This window comes from Gossypium hirsutum, chromosome A02, assembly GCF_007990345.1.
Source record: "Gossypium hirsutum isolate 1008001.06 chromosome A02, Gossypium_hirsutum_v2.1, whole genome shotgun sequence".
NCBI lineage: Eukaryota > Viridiplantae > Streptophyta > Magnoliopsida > Malvales > Malvaceae > Gossypium > Gossypium hirsutum.
In genome coordinates, this window is record NC_053425.1 from 99,303,202 (window position 1) to 99,330,313 (window position 27,112).

The 27,112-nt window shown below is 31.5% G+C and overlaps 1 protein-coding gene across 1 annotated transcript; it reads left to right on the top strand.

The window, feature by feature from the left end:
* Positions 1-16,130: 16,130 nt before the first annotated feature.
* On the top strand, positions 16,131-16,966 carry LOC107951671 (E3 ubiquitin-protein ligase RHA2B). Its single transcript, XM_016886797.2, has one exon. It carries the CDS (start codon positions 16,235-16,237, stop codon positions 16,727-16,729), a length of 495 nt encoding a protein of 164 aa, XP_016742286.1. The 5' UTR covers positions 16,131-16,234; the 3' UTR covers positions 16,730-16,966.
* The last annotated feature ends 10,146 nt before the right edge of the window (positions 16,967-27,112 follow it).

Here is a 27,112-nt window from a genome sequence, read left to right on the forward strand (position 1 = left end):
AATTCACTTTTCAATTTCAAACAACATTCATTCCAATTCAAATATTCACATATGCTCATAAAATCAATACAGTCCAATTCAATTTCACAATATCAATTACTCACCTCAATCCACTTACCATACACATCATGTAATAAATTCAATAATTAATTATTAAACTTGGATTATAGAAATACAAACCGTAATTCTCGAGCTACTCCTCGTTAATCTTGTCTTTTCCTTTCTTAATCATTGTCACAGGCTCAACCTTAGCTATGAAATTAAAACAATTTTAAAATCATCAATAAACACAATTAAACATTGAAATATTTTAATTTATACACAACTTTTGCCTAAATTCTAATTTAATCCTTAATCAAATCTAACCTTGTTTTCTTTACAATTTTATTCTTTATTTTCAATCAACTACCACTTAAAACTAAATTTAACTCTCTAATTTCCAATAAATCCCTAATTTGAAATTCTGTCAATTTAGTCCCTATTACTTAAAACTTATGATTTATTTTACAATGAAATCCCTTTTCAATTCTAACTTGAAATTCTATCAATTTAACCCCTAACACTTTAATTTATTCAACATAAACAACATCTAAAAATTCACTAACTTCTAAAATTTCAATATAAATCAAGTAGTATTTTGTTCTGGGATTCTAAAAACATCAAAATTTCAAGAAAATGGGCTAAATGACTTATCAATTTGAGTTTGAACATTAAAATCCCTAATTCTCCTTCTTTTCTTTCTCCTTTCTTTTTCTTTCTATTCTTTCTCTATTTCGTTTCTTTGTTTCTTTCCCGTTTCTATTTTATTTCTTTTATTCTTTAATTATAATAATATAATATAATATAATATAATATAATATAATATAATTATATTTTATAACATTTACTTAAATAATAAGTAAATAGATAATTATTATTTAAATATATGTATTTTATTTTACCACATGTATTTCACTACTACCACACACTTGGCACTTATGGCTTAATTGCTAATTTAATCTTTTCAATTTTCTCTACTCTATAATTCAACTTTCACCCTTTATTCAATTTAGTCCTTACTTTTAATTACTCTCAATTTAAACTAATTCACCTAACCAAAACCTAATTAACCACACAACTAACTTCGTAAATATTTTTAATAAATATTTATGAATCTGTTTTACGAAAACGGAGACTCAAAAATACATTTTCTGATAACCGTAAATTTCGGGTTGTTGCACAGTTAGTGTTGCAACATTGAGAACCCCCAAAGCTAAGAGTGTTTTGTCACGACACCAAGCCTCCAAGGTCACAATACCACTGCTGATTGTTGAAGTGAAGAAGTCAGGACTACTGCTGAAGATGTCACAACACAAACCAGTTAGAATTGCAACATTGAGAACCCCGAAAGTCAAGAGTGTGCCACTATCAAGGGTGTCGTGACACCGATGCTTGATGGGGTGAAAACTATTCCAATGGTAGTTTTATGTCCAACCCAAACACAAATCAATCCATACACTCTAAGGGCATTTTTGTCAAGTTTTAGGGTTGAATTTTGGTTGTATTAAAGACACTTTTGGATGTCAAACTAAATGAGCCAACTTTATCATTTTTTTACTTAGTTTTTATTCTTTTCTTCATTTTTAAGTTTCAGTTATTTACCTTTCTCAACTTGGTAGTTGTAGCTAGTAGTTTTTTTTTAGTTTTACTATAGTTTTTACTTCTTTGCACTTAGATACAAAATCCTTACTTTGTATTTTGATTTTCCTTTAAGTCCTTTAATATATTTCAACTTTGTTAACTCTCAAAGTGTAAAAATCCCATGTAACACCCCAAACCCGGCCTAGACGTTATGCCAAATCCAGTGGTGTCACAAGGTAGGGTTTTTAAAAACGGAGTCGTTTTGTCAAATCATTCCAGTTTCAAAACTCATATTCATTTATATCTAATTTTGAAAGCGTTCATTTAATTTATTTATTTTCCAAAATATAAGTACAGCGGAAGTCACAAAACGTTTAATTTGGTAATCTCGTTTGTGTTTTCAAAAAACTGTTGTTAGTAAAAACGATCGTAAATAAATAGTCAGGTAAAAATCCAAATGTCAAAAATAAAGTCAAACTGTTCGGAGAGCCCATAAATTACGAAAATCTAAAAAACCCTTAAAATCAATATAAAATCATAATCATTAACTGTTTATAAACTCGTGGTCACCAAGAGGCTCCGTCGCACTGATCCGTTTATGTCTGTGGATTACCTAAGCAGAACAGACAAATAGAAGTGAGTTTATAAGAACTTAGTGTGTAACCTAGTAGAGATAGACAAGTAAACATACAGAAGTCTCATACAAAATCAGATACAGGTTCGGACTTATGTCCTTTTTCAGATACAGAAATCAGAAACAGATATGCAAATCAGAAATACAGAGTCCTAGCCCCATCCTCTACACACCATCTCTGACCTTCCTATCACACCATATGAGGTTAAAAACACTCACTCATCCCTACACACCACATCGTGCCATTACGACACATATCAGATAAAGTGCAGCCAAGCTGCCAGAATAGAGGCGAAGGTCGCCTTCTAGATCACTTCTTCCACTTATACAAATCCCACCCTAGTCAATGATACAGAATTATCAGATACAGTATAACAGATTAAATATGATCAGCATGCTTATATACAGATAACAGTACAAACAGGAATACATTTAATACACTACTCAGCTCAGTCTATCAGGATGTCTTAACACACAAATTAGGGTTTAGATAGCCCTTACTGATCCTACAGTAGGCCCATAGTCGATCGGAGTGACCCTAGGGAAAATTTCAATTATAGGCCTACATGTCCGCATGAGCCCACATTTTCGCGTGGGCCATGCCCGTGTGACCCAACCGTCCAGATTGGCTTTTGCCCGTGTGGCTCACACGACCTGGCCCAAAATCCAAACGCCCGTGTGACATGCCTGTGTGGCTCACACGCCTAACTTGGCCATGCTCGTGTGGCCCACACGGCCACACTTGAGCCACCACACGGCCTTGTGCTGTGCACGACCATGCTTTCATCGACCGCACGGCCATGTCTCGCACACGGCCATCTACATAGGTGACCACACAGTCGTGTGGTGTCGACATATTCATTTTTTAGCTTTCGATAAAACCTCGTTTTCTGTGTTGCGGGTACACACCTGGTATCGTTTCAAAGCTATTGCAAACACAAACCCTCTAAAACTTAAAAATCAACACCCGCACTTAAAATCAAACTTAATTCACGAATAAACCACAACTACAAAACTGACAACAATTCAAAACAAGCGTTCATCGCTTACCCCAGCACCCCGAACATATTTGCCTACGATTCCGCAAGAGGGGAGTCACAATCTTCTCGATTCGTTGCTGCCAAAACATGAGTACAACATTAACAGAAAATTTGATAAGGCCAAACGGGTTAAACAGAGACTCCCTCATCGGCAAAACATACTACTAACTTACCAAACGAATAAACGCAACAATCTGGAATCCCACGACAAGGAAACACAATTTGTCAAAACGAGTAAAGAAAAGAGAAAATATTTTGTTTGAGAAGGGGGAAAGGGGGAAAATGGCAAAGGAGGAGGAAAAGAATGTCAGTTTTCCGGAAAGATAGAATTTTGAAAATAAAAAAATCTAAATAAAATTATCCTCAAATCCCCCCTCTTTCTCCCACTAATCCACTAACTCACAACTTCCTCATAATTCCAACTCCACCAAAACTCTTATCAGACGACTGAGCAAAAATAATACCCACACTCGCGTAAAGATTCGAACATAAAACTTCCAACACACCAATTCCCTTACCACTCAAACCAACAGACTCATTTTGATATAAATTTACAAGCAATTTAATATAAGCCCACTGATTAAGGATAATGTTTGATCCAAAAATAACAAAATTAACAAAGGTGAGACTTGAACCCAAAACCTTTCAAGCACGTCCAGAACAGTTAGCCACTAAAGAAGATATAAATATTTGTCAAATATTCACAAAAGCAAAAATAATTTTTTAAGGGTGTTACATCCCAACTTTAGTTGTGCTTTCTTCTTCATTGTTGCTACTGTCATCTTCTACAAAAGCTCCATCAAGAGTCTCAAAAATTTTCTTAACCTTGCTTTTTATGTTTTCGTTAATGAATCATTTGAGCGTATATTTAACTGATGTTTGTGTGTCGATGATGGGTAGTAACTAAGTCTCATGGTGGTTGGTTGATGAAAATACTGCATAATTAATTTTTGGGTTAGAGATTAAATTATAAAATTAGACTAAATTGCATAGAATTCAAAACCTAGAATTAACGCCTCTATGTGAACAACTAGATAAATAAGACCGAGAGAAGAGCCTATTGAAATTAATTTGATTGTCCCGATTTAGTTTAGTAAGAGTGAGAGATAAATCAGACTAAATCATCTAATTTGGTAAAATGGTGACCGAAAGGTGAAATTGAATCAATTAGAAGTTTGAACCCTTTAGACCCCTAATCCAAGAATTGACAAGCAACATGGAAGTCAACTGACCACTTAAGCTCTTTGAATTGATATTTATGCACTTTTGATTGTTTTTCTATTTAGTCCATCTAGTAATAAAATTTATTGATAATGTTGAAATACATAAAAATTATTTTTTATTTAATAAGGGTAATTTTATAAAATACTTAGAAAAGTGTTGAATATACCAAATGTGTTAATGTAACTTTATGATACTTTAATCAATACTTTTCAATATAAATCAAAGATTATAAAGTAACTCTTTTAACAAATATATTTCTATCAATCACATTTCCAAAAAATCATATTATGTTGAAATCATAATACCGAATTCCCCTACTCATAAATCTATTTCACTCTCATGTCTCCACTCGTTTGCAATTTATCGGTAGTGTGTTAGAGCTAATTATATAAACATGTTTGATTACTTCACTACAAATTAATTATTATAAAATCTTGATAATTTGTTGCAATATTCGAGTTAATCCAAATTTTTTAAGTTAATTTTTAGAGGTTTTAAATTTTGAAAATCCATCTCTTTTCATTTCATTATACGTATAAAAAGGTAAATTTGATGATTTATATATGGCTGGTTTCCTATACATTCTTTCCATGAAAGTTTGAATCCTTAAAATGGATTTCCATTTCTTGTCAGCCACAACATTGTTATTATAATTTTCCTTTTTCAATTTTTTGCCCAAAAGAAATTGTATTCCATTTTCTCAAAATCAATTATCACCATACAAATGTACAATTAAAGAGCTGAGATAACAAAACACAAACTCAAGAAAATGTGTGCATTTGACGTATGTATATTCCCCCACATGTGGTGTTGGTCCTTATCTAAGATGAAGATAAGTGATGATGGGTTCATGAACCTAATTTGATACAGAATCTCACAAAATTAGATTTAAAATAGAAGAGAAAATAAAAATATATAGAAAGAAAAAATTTCACCCTTAATTAAAAAGTTCAATGTTTGGATGAAAATTTTCCAATAAACCCTAAAAGAAATATCTCTAGAAATATTGATGATCCATCTCCAACTTGAAGGTTTTACCAATTTTATATAACACTTCTAAAAACTAATTAAATATTTAGATTTACATAAATTCTCTTAAATAAATTTCTAAATAATAGAAAACTCTAAAACTTAGCTCTAAAAGATATCAATTACTAGTTAAAGAGACTTTCAAAGCCTTCAACTAAAAAATTTCGTATTGAACTTGTTAAGAAATTTCTACCTACGCAGTCTTCACTAAAATGACCATAACTTGAACTCCTCAACTTATATTGACGCATTTCAAAGTGTATTGCTAAATTAAGAGATAGATATTCAATCCATGAAAAGACAACTAAACTTAGAAATGTTTGAATCTTATCTAAAAATGTGTGACAAGTTTGTTGGTATTTTAAACTTGAATTCAAATGAGTTTACCCCTCTTGAGTTTGTATCACAATTCTTGAGATACTATCGTTCGAGCTTATTCGCAATCTAATTGCACTATAATAAAAGCAATGCTTGTAAATTGTTGCTTAAACAAAAAAAATTCGTTTCAATAAAGTTTATGCAACAATTTTATGATTGTTATGTAAGTGGTTGTTGTCTAAACACAAAAGTAGTATTTTTTTTCCTTTTAAACAACGATTTATTCTAGTGTTGACATTGATGTTTTAGATAACAACTATTTACAATTATTATAACAATTTTATAACTATTATATATGCAATTGTTGTCTAAACTCAAAAGTTAAACAACAATATATTCTAATGTTATTTATATTTTAGGCCACAGGTATTTAGAATTAAATGCAACATCTAGTGGCATCAACCACCAAGAAAGCACTAGTGTGTTGAATCCAACACCAATAGTTTTCTTTTATCCTGATTAACTTGTAATATTTCACAAATTGTTAATTTCTACAAATCAAACATTGCCAAAAATAAGCCATCTCAAACTCAAGTAAATCAAGTCACCAAGTCCTTAATCACTTGTGAGAGCACTTATTATTTTAAAAAGCTCCTCATGCCAAAAATGAAAGAAGACAAAGGAACCCTAGTCCGAGGAGGAGGAGCCATCCAACAAGTCTGAAGGTTGGAGCAAATTATAATATCTGATATTAATATTTAAATATTTTTGAAATTAAAATTAAAATTTTATTATTAATATAATAAAATTATGCTTAATTCAAGTTAATTTTTTTATAAAAATAAAATTATTTATAAAAGATATTTTTTTTTTTGAAAAATAATTTGCACTTTCTAGAAGAATAAGGTTTGTTTTCCGTCCGCCTGCCGTAATTGATTTTCTATGAAACAAAGCCACCCTAAACTTGGTGTAACCATCTCGCCCATCTCGTTGGACCTTTATCAGTAAAAAGCTAGCTGCAGCGGGCAATATAATCCCACCATCCCATCCTCTTTTGTGGCTTTAGCCTATAAAAGTGATAGAAGCTTCACCAAGAACATGATCTCTTCCACTGTTCTGTTTATCTTGTTGAACACAACCTCATTTATAGCTAGCGAAATTGACCATAGAGCCATTATACAACATAATGGCCACCATTTAAGGTATCTCAGCACCTCACCCCAAATTCCATACAAGTTCATCCCATCTAAATAATTCTTTTGGCTCTAATTTTTTGTAGCATGCTGGAAGAAACACATGTTATACTCCCTTTCTCGAATCCATTTGATACACGATTTTTATTTGTTCACAGTAATCATAAACATTCGAAATTATTACAGACTCATAAACCTTTCAGAACAGTAAATCTCTCTCCTTTACCACAGTTGCTCGAGCTTGGAAGCAACTTTTTCCTACATTACAATCAGTCCATCTGAATGCTCATCTTATTAAAAAAATCATTTTAAAATGATAAAAGAAGAAGAGAAATTCAAATTTTGTCATGGAAAAATAACTTAATTTGTTTTCAGTATAGCTCTTCCTAACTTCTTTGGAATCTTGGAATCAAATTGAATAAAAACAAAATCACTTAAAATACATGAGAAAGCTTATTAAGGCTGATGGCAGCATTGAATGAAAGTTATAGACCCATTGGCCAAATCCAACTACAAAAGTGTTCACCCAAAACATATAGATTGTCTTTGGGCTCTAAAATGTTAAATAAGGGATTGGGCCGTACACCATGAGTACTTATACACCAAATTTAAGTCTCAAAATTCCTTTCCAAAACCTTAAAATTGAATTTGGATTTCGAAAATACTAATAAATTATTTAATTATGAAATATTCATCATAATATTTAAATTTATATATTTATTTAGTGATAAATTTGAAATGCTTATTTTTAATTTCGAAAAGTCTATGCTTTTATAACTTTCACTTATATATTATATTAAATTCCAACTAATTTATACATAATATATACATTTATATAATAAAATTAAAATATATATTCTCATATCCATTTCCCAAATAAAGCACAATTTCAGGGTTAAGATACTATTATATACGAAATAGAGATTTTTAGATTTTTCTTTTGAAAGAAGTGTTATGATAATCGTCAATAATGACAGTAGAACGATCGTAAAGAAATAAAAAATAAGAACATACAAATTTTATGTAGAAATTTTTTCAGGAAAAAATCACGGGCAGAAGAGAAGAAATTCACTAATGTTGAAAACCGAATGATATAAGAGGAGTTTCGACTACATCTATTTAAAGGTTGAAAAATCTTATTCTAATCAAAGTTAGATAATAGAAGTGTAGTTTTATGCAGACTCAACTTGTGTGGTAGTTATGTTTGCAAGCAAGATAATTGTCTCTTAAACATAGTTGCATCTCTTTTTCCCCTTTATCTTTTGTTCTGTTCTCAAATTCTTGAACTTATGAAGCCTTGTTTTTGTAGTGAGACAATTTGTTAACATACCACCAGCCATTTTTTATTAACATAATGACATCAAGCCCTTATTGCAGCCCGTGCCACCGAATCAACAGCTTTATTTTTTGTACCAACAATTAAGAATTGTTTTCTCTTACTTGTCGCATCAAAAACTAAATCACAAGATTCTAATAAAAAAACGAGCGTTTCTAGTCAAATTTATAATATGAATATCCTTAAATTTTGCAAAGATATATGGCGCCACTCTAGGATTTCATTTCGTAGTACCATGACCAAAATTAACTTATGCTTCCAATATCTCTTCCAAATTTATGTTCCAATATCTTCTTACCGTTTCTCTTTGCACTCTCACTCACTCTCTAGGATTTCATTTCGTAGTACCATGACCAAAATTAACTTATGCTTCCAATATCTCTTCCAAATTTATGTTCTAATATCTTCTTACCGTTTCTCTTTGCACTCTCACTCATTCACTCTCTCACTCACTCTCTCTCTCTCTCCCTCTCTCTCTCTCTCCCTCTCTCTCTCCCCCCCTCTCTCTCCCTCTCTCTCTCCCTCTCTCTCTCTCTCTCGCTCTCTCTCTCCCTCTCCCTCCCTCTCTCTCCCTCTCTCTCCCTCTCCCTCCCTCTCCCTCCCTCTCTCCCTCTCTCCCTCTCTCACTCTCTCTCTCCCTCTCTCTCTCTCACTCCCTCTTCCCTCACCCTCTCTCTCCCTCTCTCCCTCCCTCTCTCTCCCTCTCTCTCTCTCCCTCTCCCTTTCTCTCGCTCTCGTTCTCTCCCTCTCCCTCTCTCTCCCTCGCTCTCTCTCTCCCTCTCTCTCCCTCTCCCTCCCTCTCGCCCTCTCTCTCCCTCTCCCTCTCTATCTCTCCCTCTCCCTCTCCCTCTCTCCCCCTCCCTCCCTCCCTCCCTCCCTCTCTCTCTCTCTCTCTCTCTCTCTCTCCCTCTCCCTCTCTCCCCCTCCCTCCCTCCCTCCCTCCCTCTCTCTCTCTCTCTCTCTCTCTCTCTCTCTCTCTCTCTCTCTCTCTCTCTCTCTCTCTCTCAATATTGTTAACTCTTATGTCAAACATAATTTGAACATAAGAATTATTTTTTCAAACTCTTTCTCTCTCTCAATATTGTTAACTCTTATGTCAAACATAATTCGAACATAAAAATTATTTTTTCAAAAAATAAATAAAATTTATTTCCAGTTGGAATTACCTTTTTTACAAAAATACTTTTTGGTAGAAAAAACTATTCGGACTAATTAGTAAAAGACCTCTTTATTTTTTGTGTTAAAGGTGAATAAAAGAAAATAATAAACAATGAGGGTTTATAAAGCAATTTAACTTATTTAAAGTTTGTTGTCACCGTATTGTCTGGCACCATAAAAGCTTTTATTCAGCAGCCAATCCAAATGAGAAATTTACATATCAGGTCCCTACCCGCCAATATGTTAGGGGCACTGACAGAGCACTATAACAAATGCCCTATTTTCATAATTAATCAGTTTCTCATACTGTTTTCGTAATTAATTATTATTTTTATATTATTTATGTAAAAGAGCTTCAAATTCTTATCATGTGTTTTTCAAAACTTTACTATTGGTTCTATACTTCCATCACACTTAAAAGTTATAATTTATAATATTCCCATTTTACTAATTAGTTTACTTCTCCGTAGATCTGATCATGAGCTAGGCCACTCACCTAGGTCTGAATGTGAGAGGGTTGGGTAAAAATAGGTCCAAAAAATGGGTTTGGACAAAAAATAAGGTCCATTTTCTAAATTGGCCAAGCCTCTGGTAAAATTTTTTGGCTCGACATGGTCCGAATTTGCCAAAAAAATTTCGTTGTTGTTTACTGCTGTTTTGCTGCCATTTTACTATTATATTCAGGGGCGAAACTAGGGGCTTGGTAGGGGCCCCGGCCCTCTAAAATTTTTAAAATTTTAAATTAATAAAGGTAAAATTGCACTTTGTCTCCTAAAATATAAAAATTTGATTTAATCCTTTAAAAAAATTATAAAGATATAGGCTATTAAAACAGTGAAATTGCATTTTTGCTATCGCAAAAGTTACAATTTAATTTCCCTCCCCTAAAAAAGTTTTCTGGTTTCAACCTTGATTCTACTGTTACTACTTTGTTGTTATTGTTTGGATATTTGTATAACTCTTGTTTTATTATTAATGTTGCTACTACTTTAGAGGCATTTGTTTACTCAATTGCAACTGTCTTAGTGTTATTTAAGTATAAAGACTTTTTAAAATTTATTTTCAATTTGTTGGGAAATATTTATTTTAATATGTTTAAAATATAATATATTAAATTTTACTCTCCTTTTTTTTTGTCATCTATCACCTTGTGTTTTTTTTACAAATGTAAGCATTTTAGGCTTCATGGTTTTGATCAAGACTTTCAAATTTGGACTAAGGTTCGAACCGATCAGGCTACCAATTCTTGATTTGACCGGTTCATTTAGTTCAATCAAATTAATTACTTAAAAAATCATAAAAATAAAGAAAATTGGTTCAACCCCTATCCCTAGACCAGTACTCTGGCATGTTCAATCCAGTTCTAAAAACATTAGTTTTGATCAATGAAATAACTTTTTCGAACTTGCCAAGTTGACCAAGCATGTGGTGAAATTTGAAATCAAAATTAATCGTTAGCATCTTAACCTTGAGAGAATGAATTTTGAGCTTTACTAGCATTACTGATCATTATAAAAGATGAAAAAAATAAAAGGGGAGAGAGAAAAAAAATGTCAAAGAAAAGAAAATAATCAAAGATTTTTTTTTTAAATTTAAATGACCAATGACATGGCAATTTAGGCTAGAACTTTTTAATGGATATAATAATTTTGGCGTAAAATGGATAACGGAAAAATAGTTTAGATACCACTTGTGATAAAAAAACTTAATTCACGATTTAGCTCTTGAAGTATACCTATTTTCTACTTTGGTACTTGAACTTTTTTTATCCCAATTTGGTACCTAAAGTATAAATTTCCTCTATTTTTAGTCCATTTTGTAACGGCTATAAAAAAAATTTGTTAGGCCACTTTGGCCAATAAAAAAGTGCCATGTGGCTTTTTTTTTGCCAATGAAAAAATACCACACAATTAGATTTATTTAAATTAAAAATATGAAATTTAAATTAAAAATAGAAAAATTATAATATTAAATATTTAAATCTTAAAAAACACTGTCGACTTTGATCGACCATTGATCAACCATTGATCGGTGTTTTTCAGCGTTAACCAGTGTTTATAAGCATTGACCAGGCATTGACCTACCACGTGGCACTATTAGAACACACCACATGTCCTCTTTAAAAAAATTTAATATTATATATATTATATTGATTAAAAATATAAAAATAACCATATATAATATATAAAAAGTTAAAAGTTTTTAATTTTTAACTTTTTAATTTTTTATTTTTTTTTATAAAATTATAAAATATATAATCATAAATTTTAAATTTTCAAAATAATATATAAAAATAGAAAATTGTTATAAAATTTTTAAAAAAATATTTAAATTTCAAGTAATTGCAAAAAAAAATTCTTGAAATTTAAATATCTTTTTAGAATTTTATAAAAAATATTTTTAAAATATTTTTTACTATACTTTATATTTTTGTAATAATATTATTAATTTCAACTAATTTCTTTTCAATTATTGTATTTTTTGTAAACTTTATTTTAATATGTTTTTTATAATTAATAAATTTCTTTCGAGATTTTATATATATTTCTAAAGTTTTATATATTTATTTTCATTTACATTTTTTTAATGTGTATATAAATTTAATAAAAGAAGATATTTATTTTTACATTAAGTCGTCGCGTGGTGTTTTGTGATTGATTATAAGATTTTTTTTAATGCTTGTCAAAAAATAGACTCAAAAAATACAATGGGTTACGTATCAAATTGGGACAAAATAATTTAGGTACCAAAATCGAAAATTGGATATAAGTCAGAGGACAAAATATACATAACAATTTAACTAATAAAAAATAATTTATGTATCATTTATGATAAAAAAAATTTTAAATATGAAAAAAATCGTAATTTAATAATTAAGTTTTTAAAAAAAAAATCAATTTAATGTAATTTATTTTTTCTTAGTTTCGTCAAAACTTTTAGGTGACATAAACTTAGTAGATAAATTAAACGACCAATTTTACACATAAAATAATAATATTATAGGGTTATTTTGTTTTCAAATTTTTACCCCATCTTTGCGTTGGATTGTTTATTTAAATTATAAAGAAAAATTTTAAAGATTAAAATATACTTTAAGTTTTTGTATATTTAGAATTTAGTTTATTATTTTTATCTTTAGGAATTTAATATTTTTACTTTATAAATTTAAAAATTTAAGTCCAATTATTGCCGCCATTAAAATTATTCTATTAAATTCACTTATGTGACATTTTGAAATTTAAAAATATATATTCACTTAACAATCATATAATAATAAAAATAATGTTGAAAATACTAATTAGGATTTTTTAAATTATTCATTGTAGAAACATAGTTGGACTAATTGATAATATCATAAAAAATAAAAAATATATAAATTTGGCTTCCATAATTTTGTGATTTTTTTTACTATCTGTGGGGTTTAATTAGAAATCATGAAATCAATTTTTTTTATTTAAAGATTCATCAAACCAAATATTATTTATTGTAGAAACATAGTTGAAATAATTGTGAAGCAAAAGTAGTATGTATAATTTATAACAGCAAAAATGAAATTCTCCGTGAATTTATACCAGATTCATCGTTACATTGCCTGCAAAACAAACGTTCAAGTAATCTTTTATAATATTTTTTTTAATTTTTAAAAATTATATATTTTTAATTGTTCGTATTTAGTGAATTTTATAATTTTAATTGTGTTTTGAATCTGCAAATTTGATATTAGATTAATAAATGTATAAATATGTAGAGTTAAATTTATTGATTAAATTGATAAAATGTAAAATATTAAAAATTAAATTTATTATTATATTAATTAAAAAAAAGATCACGTCAGTCTTTCGTTTAATAATACATTTTAGTGATGGAGCGATTACAATTTAAAATTGACATTGCAGGGGTGATGAAATTAACAAAAATAAATAAAATAGTTTACTGTAATAATATTCTAATAAATAAAATATATCCAAATAAATTGTAAGTTTATATAAAACAAGAAGAATCTTATTTATCTAAATGTTAATATATTATATATTATTTTTTTGGGTTCAAATGCTAAAACAGCCTTTATAAAATAACTCTTAATAAAAACACTCAGTTGGGATCTTAATAGAAAATTAACAATCAATTAAATTACTAAAATTAATTTTTCTGTGAAATATATAATGGCATTTTAAGTGATGACATGACAGTTGACATGAGAAATGACGATATTGTAGAAATTTATAATTTACTAATTGAAATTTTATTTTATTAGAATTTTTTAGCATTTGAGAAAAAAAATAAGAAAATCTAAAAAATTCTTTAAAATACTAAAATAAAAATTCAGCTCTCTAAGAAATTTTTAAAAATAAAAATAAATAAAAATTCTTTCAAAAATTCTAAAATTTTCAATTATAAAAAGCTTTTAAAAATAACATAAGAGTAACTTTAACCCTCAACATTTATTATTGTGTCAATTTAGTATTAATTCTAAAAAATCTAAACCTTAACATTTATACATTGTTAGGAAAAATTGAGGGAAAGGGATCGCAACAAATACACTTTTAAAATTGATAAGAACTAAATTGCTTCAATTTTTTTGAGAGAGACTAAATTTAATCAATTTTAAAATTGAGAAAAACTGAAAAAAGCCTTTTTACCAAAAGATTTTTAGTGTATTTATTTATTTATTTGGGCTAAACTGCGAAGATTTACGGGAAAGGGACCGCAACAAATTTTTCCAATGAATTCCAACACCGAATGCCGAAAGAAAGAAATAAACAACAGAAAAGCTAGCCTTTTAACCTGAAAAAAAGTAATAATAATAATAATAATAATAATAATAATATGATGATGAAGGTGATGGTGATGGTGATGATGATTATCATGATGATGATGAAGAAATATATTAATATTTCCAAAATTTTGATAGAACAGTATTTTAAAGGATTTTCAATAATTAAAAGATATTGGAGATTTTTAAAGAACTTATTTTTAAGGAAATTCTTAAAAGTAAAAGACTGAAAACATTCGCCAAAATATAATAATTAAAATTTTAAGATGTTAAAACTAAATTTAAGAAATTATAAGAAAAATTGAATAAATAATGATAAAGTTGAGATTCCATCAATTAGATTTTTGGTCACTGCATTTTATTATACTAATATTAAAGACTCGCTTACAAATTTATATAAAATGTATTTTTATATAATGATGTTTTTCGTCTATTAATTTTATAAAAAATAAATTATTTTAGGCTTTCATTTAATTTTTACTTTTTTTTTAAGTCTTTAAACTTACATCACTCTCAAAATGAATGGAAATGTGAACTTTTGTTAATTTTTTTGAATTTTGTAAAATCCAAAAATATTTTTAAATTTTTTAGAAATGATTTATATATTTTTTTGAATTTTTTAATTTTAAAAAATTAATTAATTAATTATTAGTGTGGCATCTACATTATAGCCATGTGCATGTGAGGTCAGTAAAGTTAACAAAGATTAATTTTTCTTTCTATTTTTGGCTAATTTGAAAAATAATATAAATTTAAGGGCTAAAAAGACGAAAAATTAAACCTAAGGCTACAATAACTTTTTTTGTAAAGTTAGAAAGCCAAATAAGTCATTATATTTTATATTTAAGAATGATAAATTATGGACGGAATTTTGATTTAATGGCAGGACCTAGACTTTGAGAACTTTGAGATATCAAGTTTGAGCCTTTTTTTCTTTTTTTTTTTAAATAATGTGTAGGTTCTTTTTAAGTTAAAATATGCTATTATTTTTTCTACTCTTCAAAAATTTAGAATTTAATCATTATACTTTTACTTATAAGAATTTAGTCCTTTTACTTTTAGATTTCAAAATTTAGGTCAAACTGTTAACAATGTTAAAATTATTTTGTTAAATTTAGATTCATTACAACGCCATTTTTATAGTTACATGACTATCAAGTGAGTTTTTTTTAAATTTCAAAATGGCACTCTAACAAATATAACAAAAAAAAAGTGTTAACAATTGAATCTAAAATTTGAAATCTGAAAAGTAAAATGATTAAATTTATGAAAATAAAAATATAAGAAGTAAATTCTAAATTTATGAAGAGTAGAAAGACTTATGACATATTTTAGCCTTATTTGGATTTGTTTTAATTATCAAATAAAAAATGATCACATGATAATTTATTATAATGGAAGTTACCATTTATACTCATAATTATAATTCTAGTAATAGATAAAAAAAATATAAAGTGTGATATGGTGATTACTCATCTTGTCCATTAATCTTATGATTAGGGATTTAATTTCCACTTATTAAAATGGAAGACATTTCATACTCAATCACTTATTTTTCAAGAAAACACGGTGATGAAAGGATTAATATTTCGAGTAAAAATAGGAAAAAAAAAGTAAGGGAGAAAATTTTAAAGCATGAAAAAAGATATAAATATAAAAGAAAAAATATATATTAAAAAGAATATTTTAATTTAGCATAAAAAAATTAAAATAATAAGTTTTAATTACATTATCATTACAAAACAATGAAATGATAAAAAAATGTTTACGTACGGCTTTTAAGGCTTACGGGACAGAGGTGGGGTCATCTAGTAAAAGATAGGCTTTTCCCTACTTATTTCTACATCCATAAAATCCGAGTACTATTATTTTCTCCCCCTTCTTCTTTCCCCCACCACCACCACCACCATGGCTGCTCTCACTGAATTCTTCTCCCACCTCTACACCATGACCGTCGTCTTCTTCACCCTCTTACTCCTCGAAGTTGCTATCCTCATCAGGTCCCTCACCGGCAGCCTTTCCGATTCCGAGAAACGCCTCATCACAACTACCCAGTACCTGAAATTCATTGAAGAAAAGAACCCAACAATCATATACTCCACAAGATCATCATCCAGGGTGGATCTGTCATCGAACGAGTGCACCGTGTGTTTATCTGAGCTAGAAGAAGGTGAGAAAGTGAGGAAACTGAAATGTAAACACACTTTCCACAAGGATTGCCTCGATAGATGGCTCCAACAGTATTGGGCAACTTGCCCACTTTGTAGGACCAAAGTGTTGCCAGATGAGGTTGTGGCTAATTATCACAGGCTCCAAAATCAGGTAGAGTATGATGGAAGTGATGAAGAGATGATTTTCTTATTATCTGCACTACATGATAATAGCTTACACAGATTGTTCTGAAGTACTATACTTTTTTCTTTTCCTTCTCTGGGTACATTTTGATGTAGATTTTTAGTTGATCTATGTGTGTGTATATATATATATATATGATTCCTGTATTAGCTAAGGGGCTTCAAATACTTCTCTGTATTGTGTTTTTCTGGGCTAATTTATAATAAGTTTCTGGCCCCCAACTACAACAAATTCCTTGAATACCTTGTTTTGGGTATAAAATAAAAAAGTTCCTCAAATATAGCATTTGATGTGTTGTTTAAATCCAGGCAAAGTTCATCTTTTTTTTTTCTTGAAAATTTAGATACAGGCTTGGTGATCTAATTTAATGAGACAGCTTCATGGTAGCTAGCAATGCTTAATTGCTGCTAAAAAGCACCATAGATGTTCCCCTTCATTATCAATATTAAAAAAAGAAGATTGGTAGGTAAACAGGTGAAAGCATTGGATAGGTTTCTTCTCTGTTACTTGGACTCTTCTAAGGATATCCATATCTAGATATCAGTAACAAGATTTCTTTTCTTAGGGTTACTGACATTGATAAATAAAAATGTACTGAGGATTTTGACAAATACAGAATCATATATTGCCCACCAACTCTAACACCATTTGCTTCAAATCAACTTGGGACAATAAACTAGCTGTGGGATTTTTCATTTTTACCAACTTTCTTTTAAAAATTGTTGAAAAGGGTAGGAAGCCATAGGTTTCTACCTAATTAAATGCCAGGTTCATGTTTGTGTGCCTTTGCAGCTTTGGGTATTCTTCCTTAAAGATTGCTTCGATGTGAAAACTTGTCTTTTATTTACCCCCAAAAAAAAAAATCAATGATGACATACCTCATTGTGTTAGGAGAATGAGATCATCAGTTGCCCTTGAATTAAGCAAAATTTAAAATTTTTAAACCTAATAAAATAATAAAATATTAACCCCGAATTTTGAATTTCTAAATTAATGAACAACATTAAACTGGCTGACCCTTTTTTTTCTTTAATAAATTTAAGCTGTAAAAGGTAATTTGCAGAGGATATTACTATATTCACTGCTGCATCTTTGTTTAATCTAGGATTTGCTTGTAAGGAATTATTTTTCATTAGTGCATATAAATTTTTTTTAACCAATAATTAACTACCACTTAAGTTTAAAAGGTGTATGTTCCCATGAAAATGAAAATACGATCCCTTCAATGGTGGCAGGTCAAGTGGAGAGGGCAACCTTATTTAATGCTCTAAGAGGTAGTGGATGAACAATTTAATATTTTTTCCTACGAATTCAAGCCACATTCATTATTAATAAATAATGGATGTCACGTTCGCCCGCATCTCTTCACCTCACTTTTTCTTGGACAACAGTAATTCCATTTTTAAACCATTTTTTTGCTGTTTTTATTTATATAAAATTAAGTAATGTTTTTCCTTTATCATGTTTTTTTGTGGGCTTTTTCGAGAAATTTACGTTACTTCTTTCTTATTCTTATCAATTTTATGATTGATTTTAAAAACCAACACTTAGTTTTATAGGACTATTTTGAGCATAAACTCGTAACAAATCATCATTAGAATTCCTCTTGATGGCCTTCCTTCCAATCAAAAATCATTTTAGCTAGGTAATCGAAAATGTGATTCTCCTCACTAGGAACATGCCTTATAAACCACCGACTTTCATGTTTCAAGAACTGTTTAGTTCGCTTGAGCAAAGCAGAACTTGAAGCCTTCAACGATCTGTCTTGGATAACCTTAACCACTTCCAAGCTATCAGATTGAATCATCGTTGTTCTATATCCTCGTTCATGAAAAAGAGAAATGCCATCTATAATGCCCTATACTTCTACATAAAAACAGAACAATTGCCCAAGAACCGGTTATAGCCTAGTATTTAGTCTCCATTGCTGTCGCGCACTTCTCCTCTAGCTATTGCCAGTCCTGTATCCATCTTAACTAAACCATCATTATGTAAATAGATCCAATTACCTGATAGTGAGTGACTAATGCCATTTTCTTGTCAACAATTTTGAACATCATTATGGACAGATAAAAACTACTTTACTAGACAATAGGAGACTTTGACAACATCATACAAACTCCGTGTGACACCTTGGAAGATAAAATACATTTCTATTCTTCCAAATGCGCCAAGCTATAAGTCCAAAATGCAAATCCAACTCATCCCTCCTATAATGAAATTTGAATGGCTCTGAATGTTGGAAATTAGCCAATCATGTAAGTTTTCTGAGAAAAACCTCCTATGCTGATTAACTGGAAGAACTTGCAATCGTATTTCCTTCACTATCGAGCAATCTCTAAGAACATGTAAGACATCTTCAACATCATACCTGCAAAGTGGGCAAGATGTGCCATGGCTAATTCTCTTCCTGACCCGTTCGACGTTAGTGAGTAATCTTTGCTTATAGACCAACCAAAGAAAATAATGAATTCTTTGAGGGCCTAGGAATTTTCATAGTATCTTCCAAATCAGATCTCTAGGACTCCGAGAACTCTTCCTTATTAACTTATATGTACTTTTAACCGAGAAGACCCTGTCGAAGTACAAGCCCAATTAATTATATCCGTGCCCGCATCTAAATGGGGAAGACCAAAAAGAATTTCCTTCATACAAAAAGTTATTGTCCAATTACTAATAATACAAGTTATTTTCTCTTTTAAAATTAATCATTGGCTTAATATATGCTTAAGTCTAGTACATTTTTTTAGGTCTAATGTAATATTTATGTTTGACAAAAATATATTGTAACACCTTTTACCCGTATTCAACATCGGAATAGGGTTATGGAGCATTACCAAAGTTATAGCACAAATAATCATACATTTCGTATACATATTCCAATACCATGTAATCATCACTCAACATCAATCATATTGTCTCCAATACAAGCCTACAAGGCCCAAAACATACATTCATGGAGGTTTGGGACTAAACCGATAACTTATGAAATTCTAGGAAAACTTAGAAAATTTTACAAAATACAAGGGACACACGACACACAGCCAAAGACACGCTTATGTCACAGGTCGTGTGGGCATTCGAAATGGAATCACATGGCCATGTCCCAGCCCGTGCCCTACCCCGTGTAACTTTCTGACTTGGGTCACACGGCCAACACACACGCCCGTGTGCCCTAGAAATGATCACACATGCCCGTGTACCAGGCCGTGTGTTAAGCTGTGCCAAACCTGTAGGGTATACTAACTTATGCCATAAGGCCAAGTCATACACCCGTGTGCTAAGCCGTGTGGAACATACTGACTTGATTTTTAATTCAACACCAGGGGACACACAGCCGTGTAACATAACCGTGTGTCATACACGGCTGAGACACACGCCCGTGTAGACAAAAATAGGTTATTTACCAAGCCATTTTACCACCCAATTTGCATTTACCTATATCAAACCAAATGGCACAATTCATAGCACAAAATAGGCATTCTAATAACCTCAATCAAACATAATTCAACCCTTTTCAATACCAATCAATTCAAAACACACCAATCCAACAATATGCTATTCAATTTCATACCAAAATTCCTAATCTCAAATCATTAATATGAACACTTCCAACTTTGCATCATTTAGCCTAATCTCATAAACATACCAAGTTCATTTCTCAACCATTTAGTACCCCTAATTACCAAACATCAACTAACGTCACATATCTAAATTCAAGGATATAATAAGAGCTATATACACAAATATATACACCACCAAACCAACCAAGTTAAGCCAACTTTCATGGCTATATACAAAACTAAACTCTCAATATTTACAAGCCATTTCAAATGACTAAATTCATTAACAACACATATACCAAAATGACCAAACTTCTATACATGTCATATACTCAAAATATTTAAGTTCAAAAGTACCAAGGTGATAGTTGGATAGTGTGATGAAGTCTCCGACAATCCCGAATCTGAGCTAGCTTTGGTTTCACTATAAAACACATAAAATTTAAACAAAGCAAGCTATAAAGTTTAGTAAGTTCGTATAGCATTTAAATAAACTTATCATATATGCTCAAATTAAGCAAACAAAACATAATATAACATATCTTATAATGAATCACCAACCTACCACATTTGCATTCACAAAGCTAGATGTAACTTTCATAATTTTCCTTATTTCAAAGTATTGCTCGGCTTATGTATATACCTGTACCATCTCATAACAACTCATACTTATTCACATCTTTGACATAGCCGTTGAACCATTCGGAATACTATCGAATACTCGGTAATATTGCACCCTAAGTGCCACATACATAGCCGAGGCTATCTCAATCTTGTATCGCATATAATGCTCACACTAAAGCTATCAACGGGTCTATTCACACAAGCTGATGGTCATGACAAAGCTATACGGTACTGCTTACACAAGCTGATGAGTATCCGCAACACATGCTGGATAACTCAACCACTGGTAGGACGTATGGACTAGCACCAAATCACTTAACCCTTAATGACATGTCATTTGTATCCTAAACTATTCCTAAGGTTCAACCGGGACTTCACACTTGCAAATTATCGTCGAACTTATTCGTAAGGTCGTATTTATAATTTATGCAATATTAAAGCATTTAAAATACAATTATAACAATGCTTATTACGTACGAACTTACCTCAGATGCAAAAACGACGAAACGAGTCCATTAATCCAAAACCTTGTTCTTTCCCCGATCTAAGTCCGTATTTCACTTTTCTTGATCTATATAATATCAAATTTATCTTATTTAATAACCTCTCTATTCAATTTAGTCCAAAATACACTTTAAATTCACTTTACACTTTTGCCCCTAACATTTTACATTTTTACAATTCAGTCCTTATTTCATAAAATCACAAATTTATGCAATTCAAACACAACCCATGCTAGCCAAATTTCAATTAGGTCTTTAGAGGTCCATATTTTTTTAGTTATTTCACAATTTAACCATAAAATTTACACATTTCACAATTTAACCCCTAATTGGACATTTTACTAAAATCACTTAACAAATGTTGTTTATCTAAAAACAATCATGCATTTTCTAACATTAAACACCAAAATACTCATAGATTAATTAATGGAAAAACCCTAGACATTTAACAATTTTACAAATTAGCCCCTGTGGCTAGCTAGATTAAGCTGCAACGACCTCAAAAACATAAAAATCATTAAAAAGGGGACAAAAAATACTCACATGCAAGGCTAGGAGTGAAGGTCGAACACTTAAGCTTTCATGGAGGTTTTCTCCTTCAAAATTTCAGTGGTATCATCCATTATGGAAGATGATACCTATTTTCTTCTTTTGTTTAATTAGTTTAATTACTAAATTACTAAATTAACCTTATAATAAAACATTAAAATCCTACTTAACCATACACATAAATGTCCACTCATAATATTAATGGTTTAATTACCACATAAGTACCTCCACTTTGAGGTTCTATAGCTATTAGACACCTTTAGCTAATAGAACTCAAGTTTTATACTTTACGCGATTTAGTCTCATTTGTAAAATTAAGCACTCAAACGTTAAAATTTCTTAACAAAATTTTCACACAATCATATTATCATGCTGTAAACATTAAAATAATAATAAAATAAATATTTTGACTTTGGATTTATGGTCCTAAAACCACTATTCCTGTTTGACTAAAAATGGCAATTACAACTCTCCCCCTAGGAATTTTCGTCCCCGAAAATCTTACCAGAAAAAGGTTAGGATACTGTTTTCTCATAGATTCCTCAGGTTTCGACGTGGCCTCTTTTGACCCCATACCATTACCACAAAACCTTCACCAAAGCTATGCGTTTATTTCTTAATTCTTTGACCTCTCGAACTAAAATTTTGATCGGTTCTTCGTTATCTGTCATATCAGGTTGAATCTCAATCTCTGTTGGAGAAATTACATGTGATGGATCTGATCGATATCGTTATAACATTGAAACATGAAACATATTGTGAATCTTTTCCAACTCGGATGGTAAAGCTAGCCGATATGATACTGGCCCTATTCGTTCAATAATCTCATACGACTCGATGAATTGCGGACTCAATTTACCTTTGCGACCAAAACGAAGTATTTTTTCCACGAAGATACTTTCAAAAATACTCTATCGTCGATCTGAAATTCAATGTCTTTACGTTTCAAATCTGCTTACGATTTCTATCGATCTGAAGTTGCTTTCAAACTGTCACGAATTACTTTCACTTTTTCTTCAGTCTCTCTAATTAGATCAACCCTATGAATCGTTTTCTCACTAAGTTTGGTCCAGTACAACGGAGTTCGACACTTGTGACCATACAAAGCTTCGTACGGTGCCATCTTTATACTCGATTCAAATTCAACCAATGATAAATATTTATCCCAGTTGCCTTCGAACTCTAAAACACAAGAATGAAGCATATCTTCAAGAATTTGTATCACTCTCTCAAATTGACCATTGGTTTGTGGATGAGATGCGGTGCTAAAGTTCAATGCGTACCAGAGCTTTTTGCAATTTCTTCCAAAATCACGACGTAAACCTCAAGTCTCTATCGAAAATAATCGAACCTGGCACTTCATGCAATTTAACAATATTAGAAATGTACAATTCAACCAATTTATCAAGCGAATAGTCTGTACGTACCGGAATGAAATATGCAGACTTCGTTAGTCGAACAACGACAACCCAAATAACATCTTTCGTTTTCGGAGACAAGGGTAGTCCCAATACAAAATCCATCGTAACTCTATCCCATTTCTACTCTGGTATCATCACAGGCTGTAGCAACCCCGAAGTCACCTGATGTTCAGCTTTAACTTGCTGACAAATCAAACATCTCGATACAAATTCTGAAATGTCTTGTTTCATACCCGACCACCAATACAACTGTTTCAAATCATTATACATTTTAGTACTTCTCTGGTGAACAGATCAACAACTACTGTATGCTTCGTGCAAAATTTTCTGAATGAGCTCAGAATTTTTTGGTACTCAAATTCTATCTCGGAACATTAAACAATCATCAGATCCGATCTGATAGTCTGAATCACTAGTCGACTCACATTGCACTCTTTTAGCTTGCAATTCATTATAATATTTCTGAGCTTCACAAATTTGCTGAAGAAATACCGGTTTAGCTTTCAACTCTGCTAGAATCGAACCATCATCAAATAAGGTTAGTTAAGTATTCATTGCCCGCAAAGCAAATAATGATTTTCTACTCAGAGCATTCGTGACTACATTCGCTTTTCACAGATGATAATCAATCACCAGCTCATAATCTTTCAGCAACTCAAGCCATCTTCGTTTTCGCAAATTCAGATCTTTCGAAGTCATTAAATATTTCAAGCTCTTGTGATCGGTAAATATATAGCATTTTCACCGTACAAATAACATCGCCAAACTTTCAATGTGAAATAATAGCGGCCAACTCTAAATCGTATGCCAGATAATTCTTTTTATTCGGCTTCAACTGTCTAAAGACATAAGCTATTACTTTACCTTCTTGCATCAAAACACAACCCAAACTGTTCAATGATGCGTCGCTGAAAATCAAAAACTCTTTACCTGAATCAAGTTGAACTAACACTAGTGCCTCATTTAACAATGCTTTCAACTGTTTAAAACTTTGCTGAAATTTTTCAAACCACTCAAACTTCATATCTTTTTGTAGCAATCTGGTCATAGGTGTAGCAATTATTGAGAACCCTTTAACAAAACACCGATAGTAGCCAGCTAATCCCAGAAAGCTTCTAACTTCCGAAACATTTCTTGGTGGTTTCCAATCAACAACTACGAAAATCTTGCTCGGATCAACTCGTATGCCTTTAGCTGGAACAATATGTCCCAAAAATCTGACTTCTCGGAGCCAAAACTCACATTTGCTAAATTTAGCAAAAGTGGCTTAGCTCTCAAGGTTTGTAGTACAATCCTCAAATGCTCAGCATGCTCAGACTCATCTCGTGAATAGATCAGAATGTCGTCAATGAATACAACCACAAATTTATCTAAATACGGTCTAACAATCCATGAAAATTGCAGGAGCATTAGTTAATCCGAAAGGCATAACAAGAAATTCATAATGCCCGTACCTTGCTTTGAATGCAGTTTTCGGCACATCTAAATCTTTTACTCGCAATTGATAATAACTAGACCTCAAATCAATCTTCGAGAACACTGTTACCCTTTTCAACTGATCGAACAAATCATCGATTCTCGACAATGGATACTTGTTATTTATCGTAACCTTTTTGAGCTGATGATAATCAATAAAAAGTCTTATTGATCCGTCTTTCTTCTTTACGAACAACACTGGCGCACCCAGGGTGAAAAACTAAGTCATGCAAAACCTCTATCTGTTAACTCTTGCAACTGAGCTTTCAATTCTTTCAATTCTGTTGAAGCCATTTTGTACGGAGCTATATATATCGGTAATGTTCCCGATACTAATTCAATAGCAAACTCGACTTCTATGATCGGTGGCAACCCCAGTAGCTCTTCTGGAAACACATCCAGGTACTCACAGACTACTGGTATTGATTCAATCTTTGATTATGATACGTTTGTATCTAGTACATAAGCAAGATAAGCTTTACAACCCTTCCTCACACATCTCTGAGCTGACATAGATGAAATTACAACAGGCAATTCACTCAACTTATCTGATTCAATTCGAAGAATTTCACTGTTCTGGCATTTCAATTCAATAATTTTTCATCTAAAATTCACAACAGCATCATGTAGCGTAAAACAATCTATACCCAGAATTACATCAAAGTCATTAAACAGTAAAAGCATCAGATTTGCCAGAAAACAGTAACCCCGAATCATTAAAGGACAGTTTTTGCAAACTTTATCAACCAGAACATATTTGCCTAAGGGGTTCGACACTTCCACAAATTCGGTTGACTCAATAGGCAAACTCTTATTAGACACCAAATTTAATTAATGCAGTTACATTAGTGTCATAGAGAGGAAATGTACCGGTGATAACATCTGGTGATGAATAGCGTAAGCTCTAGCAGGTGCTCTGGCCTCTGATCTCACAGCAGTCTTTTGTCGTTCCTCTACTATTAATCACATTCCCCGCATTTCTATGTGGCCTCCCTCTAGTAGCTAGGTTGCTCGATCTTGCATTTTAGAACTTATCTCTCTCGGTTAACTCAAGGTAATCACTAATGAAATGATCTTACGAGCCATATTTAAAACAACCTCTATTATTTATCCAGCACTCACCAAAATATCGTCGACCACACTATTGACTCTCGGGCTTATTGTTTTTCATGCTGCCAATACTCGATACTGATGTAGCCTGAGTTTTAGGACTTGAGTATTGCTTTCCACGATCTTTGTTTGGATACCCGATTGAAGCATTCGAATGAGGATACGAATCTCTTGATTTCTTTGATGAAGACTGATACGATTTATTCATCGATCTTTTTCTCGAATCTCTAGCCTCAAAATCTTCTTTTCTCTTTTCTTTGCCAAGTTCTTCGTCTTTACAGGCTCTATTAACTAGTACTACGAATTCTGTCAATTCTAGAATCTCGACTAGGAATCTAATATCCTCGTTCAACCCATCCTCGAATCTTTTACACATAATGGCCTTAGTTGAAACATATTCCCGAGCATACTTATTGAGTTTAAGAAACTCTCACTCGTATCCGATCACAGACATATGACCCTGTTTCAGTTCAAGAAACTTTTTTCACTTTTGATCAATGAACCGTTGACTGAAGTATTTCTTTCTGAACTCAGCTTGAAAGAATTCTCAGCTAACTCTTTCCTTTGGCACCACCGATACTAGAGTATTCCACCACTGGTAAGTTGTGTCCCTCAGAAGTGTTACTACACATTTTAAACACTCAGTTGGTGTGCAAGAAAGTTTATCAAAAACACTAATAGTGTTTTCAAGCCAAAACTCGGCTCTCTCGAGATCGTCGTCAACATTAGCTTTAAACTCTTCAGCTCCGTGTTTTTGAATCTTATCAACTGGTGGCTTATTCAGTCATAAAAACTCTACACCTTGAGGATCTATGGGAACCAGTTGGGGATTAGATGGGGGTGGAGGTTGTTGAGCAGTCGGATTTGTTTGAACAAACTCCGTAAACCACTCATTCATTATTTAGAGGAAGGCTTCTTTAGCTTCTCCTCCCTGGCTACTCGATACGGGTCTCGACTCTTATTGTCCTACCCCGTGAAAGCAGACACATTACTTTCGACATCAGCAGCTACAGCTCAATTGGGATCTATTTACTATATGAAAATACGATTTAAACTGTCAGGAGATATCACATTATCACATGTTATATATATGACATGTATAGCTAGACTCTCACATATGCTACATTAATCCTAGAATCGACTAAATCGTAGCTCTGATACCAATAAATGTAACACCCTTTACCT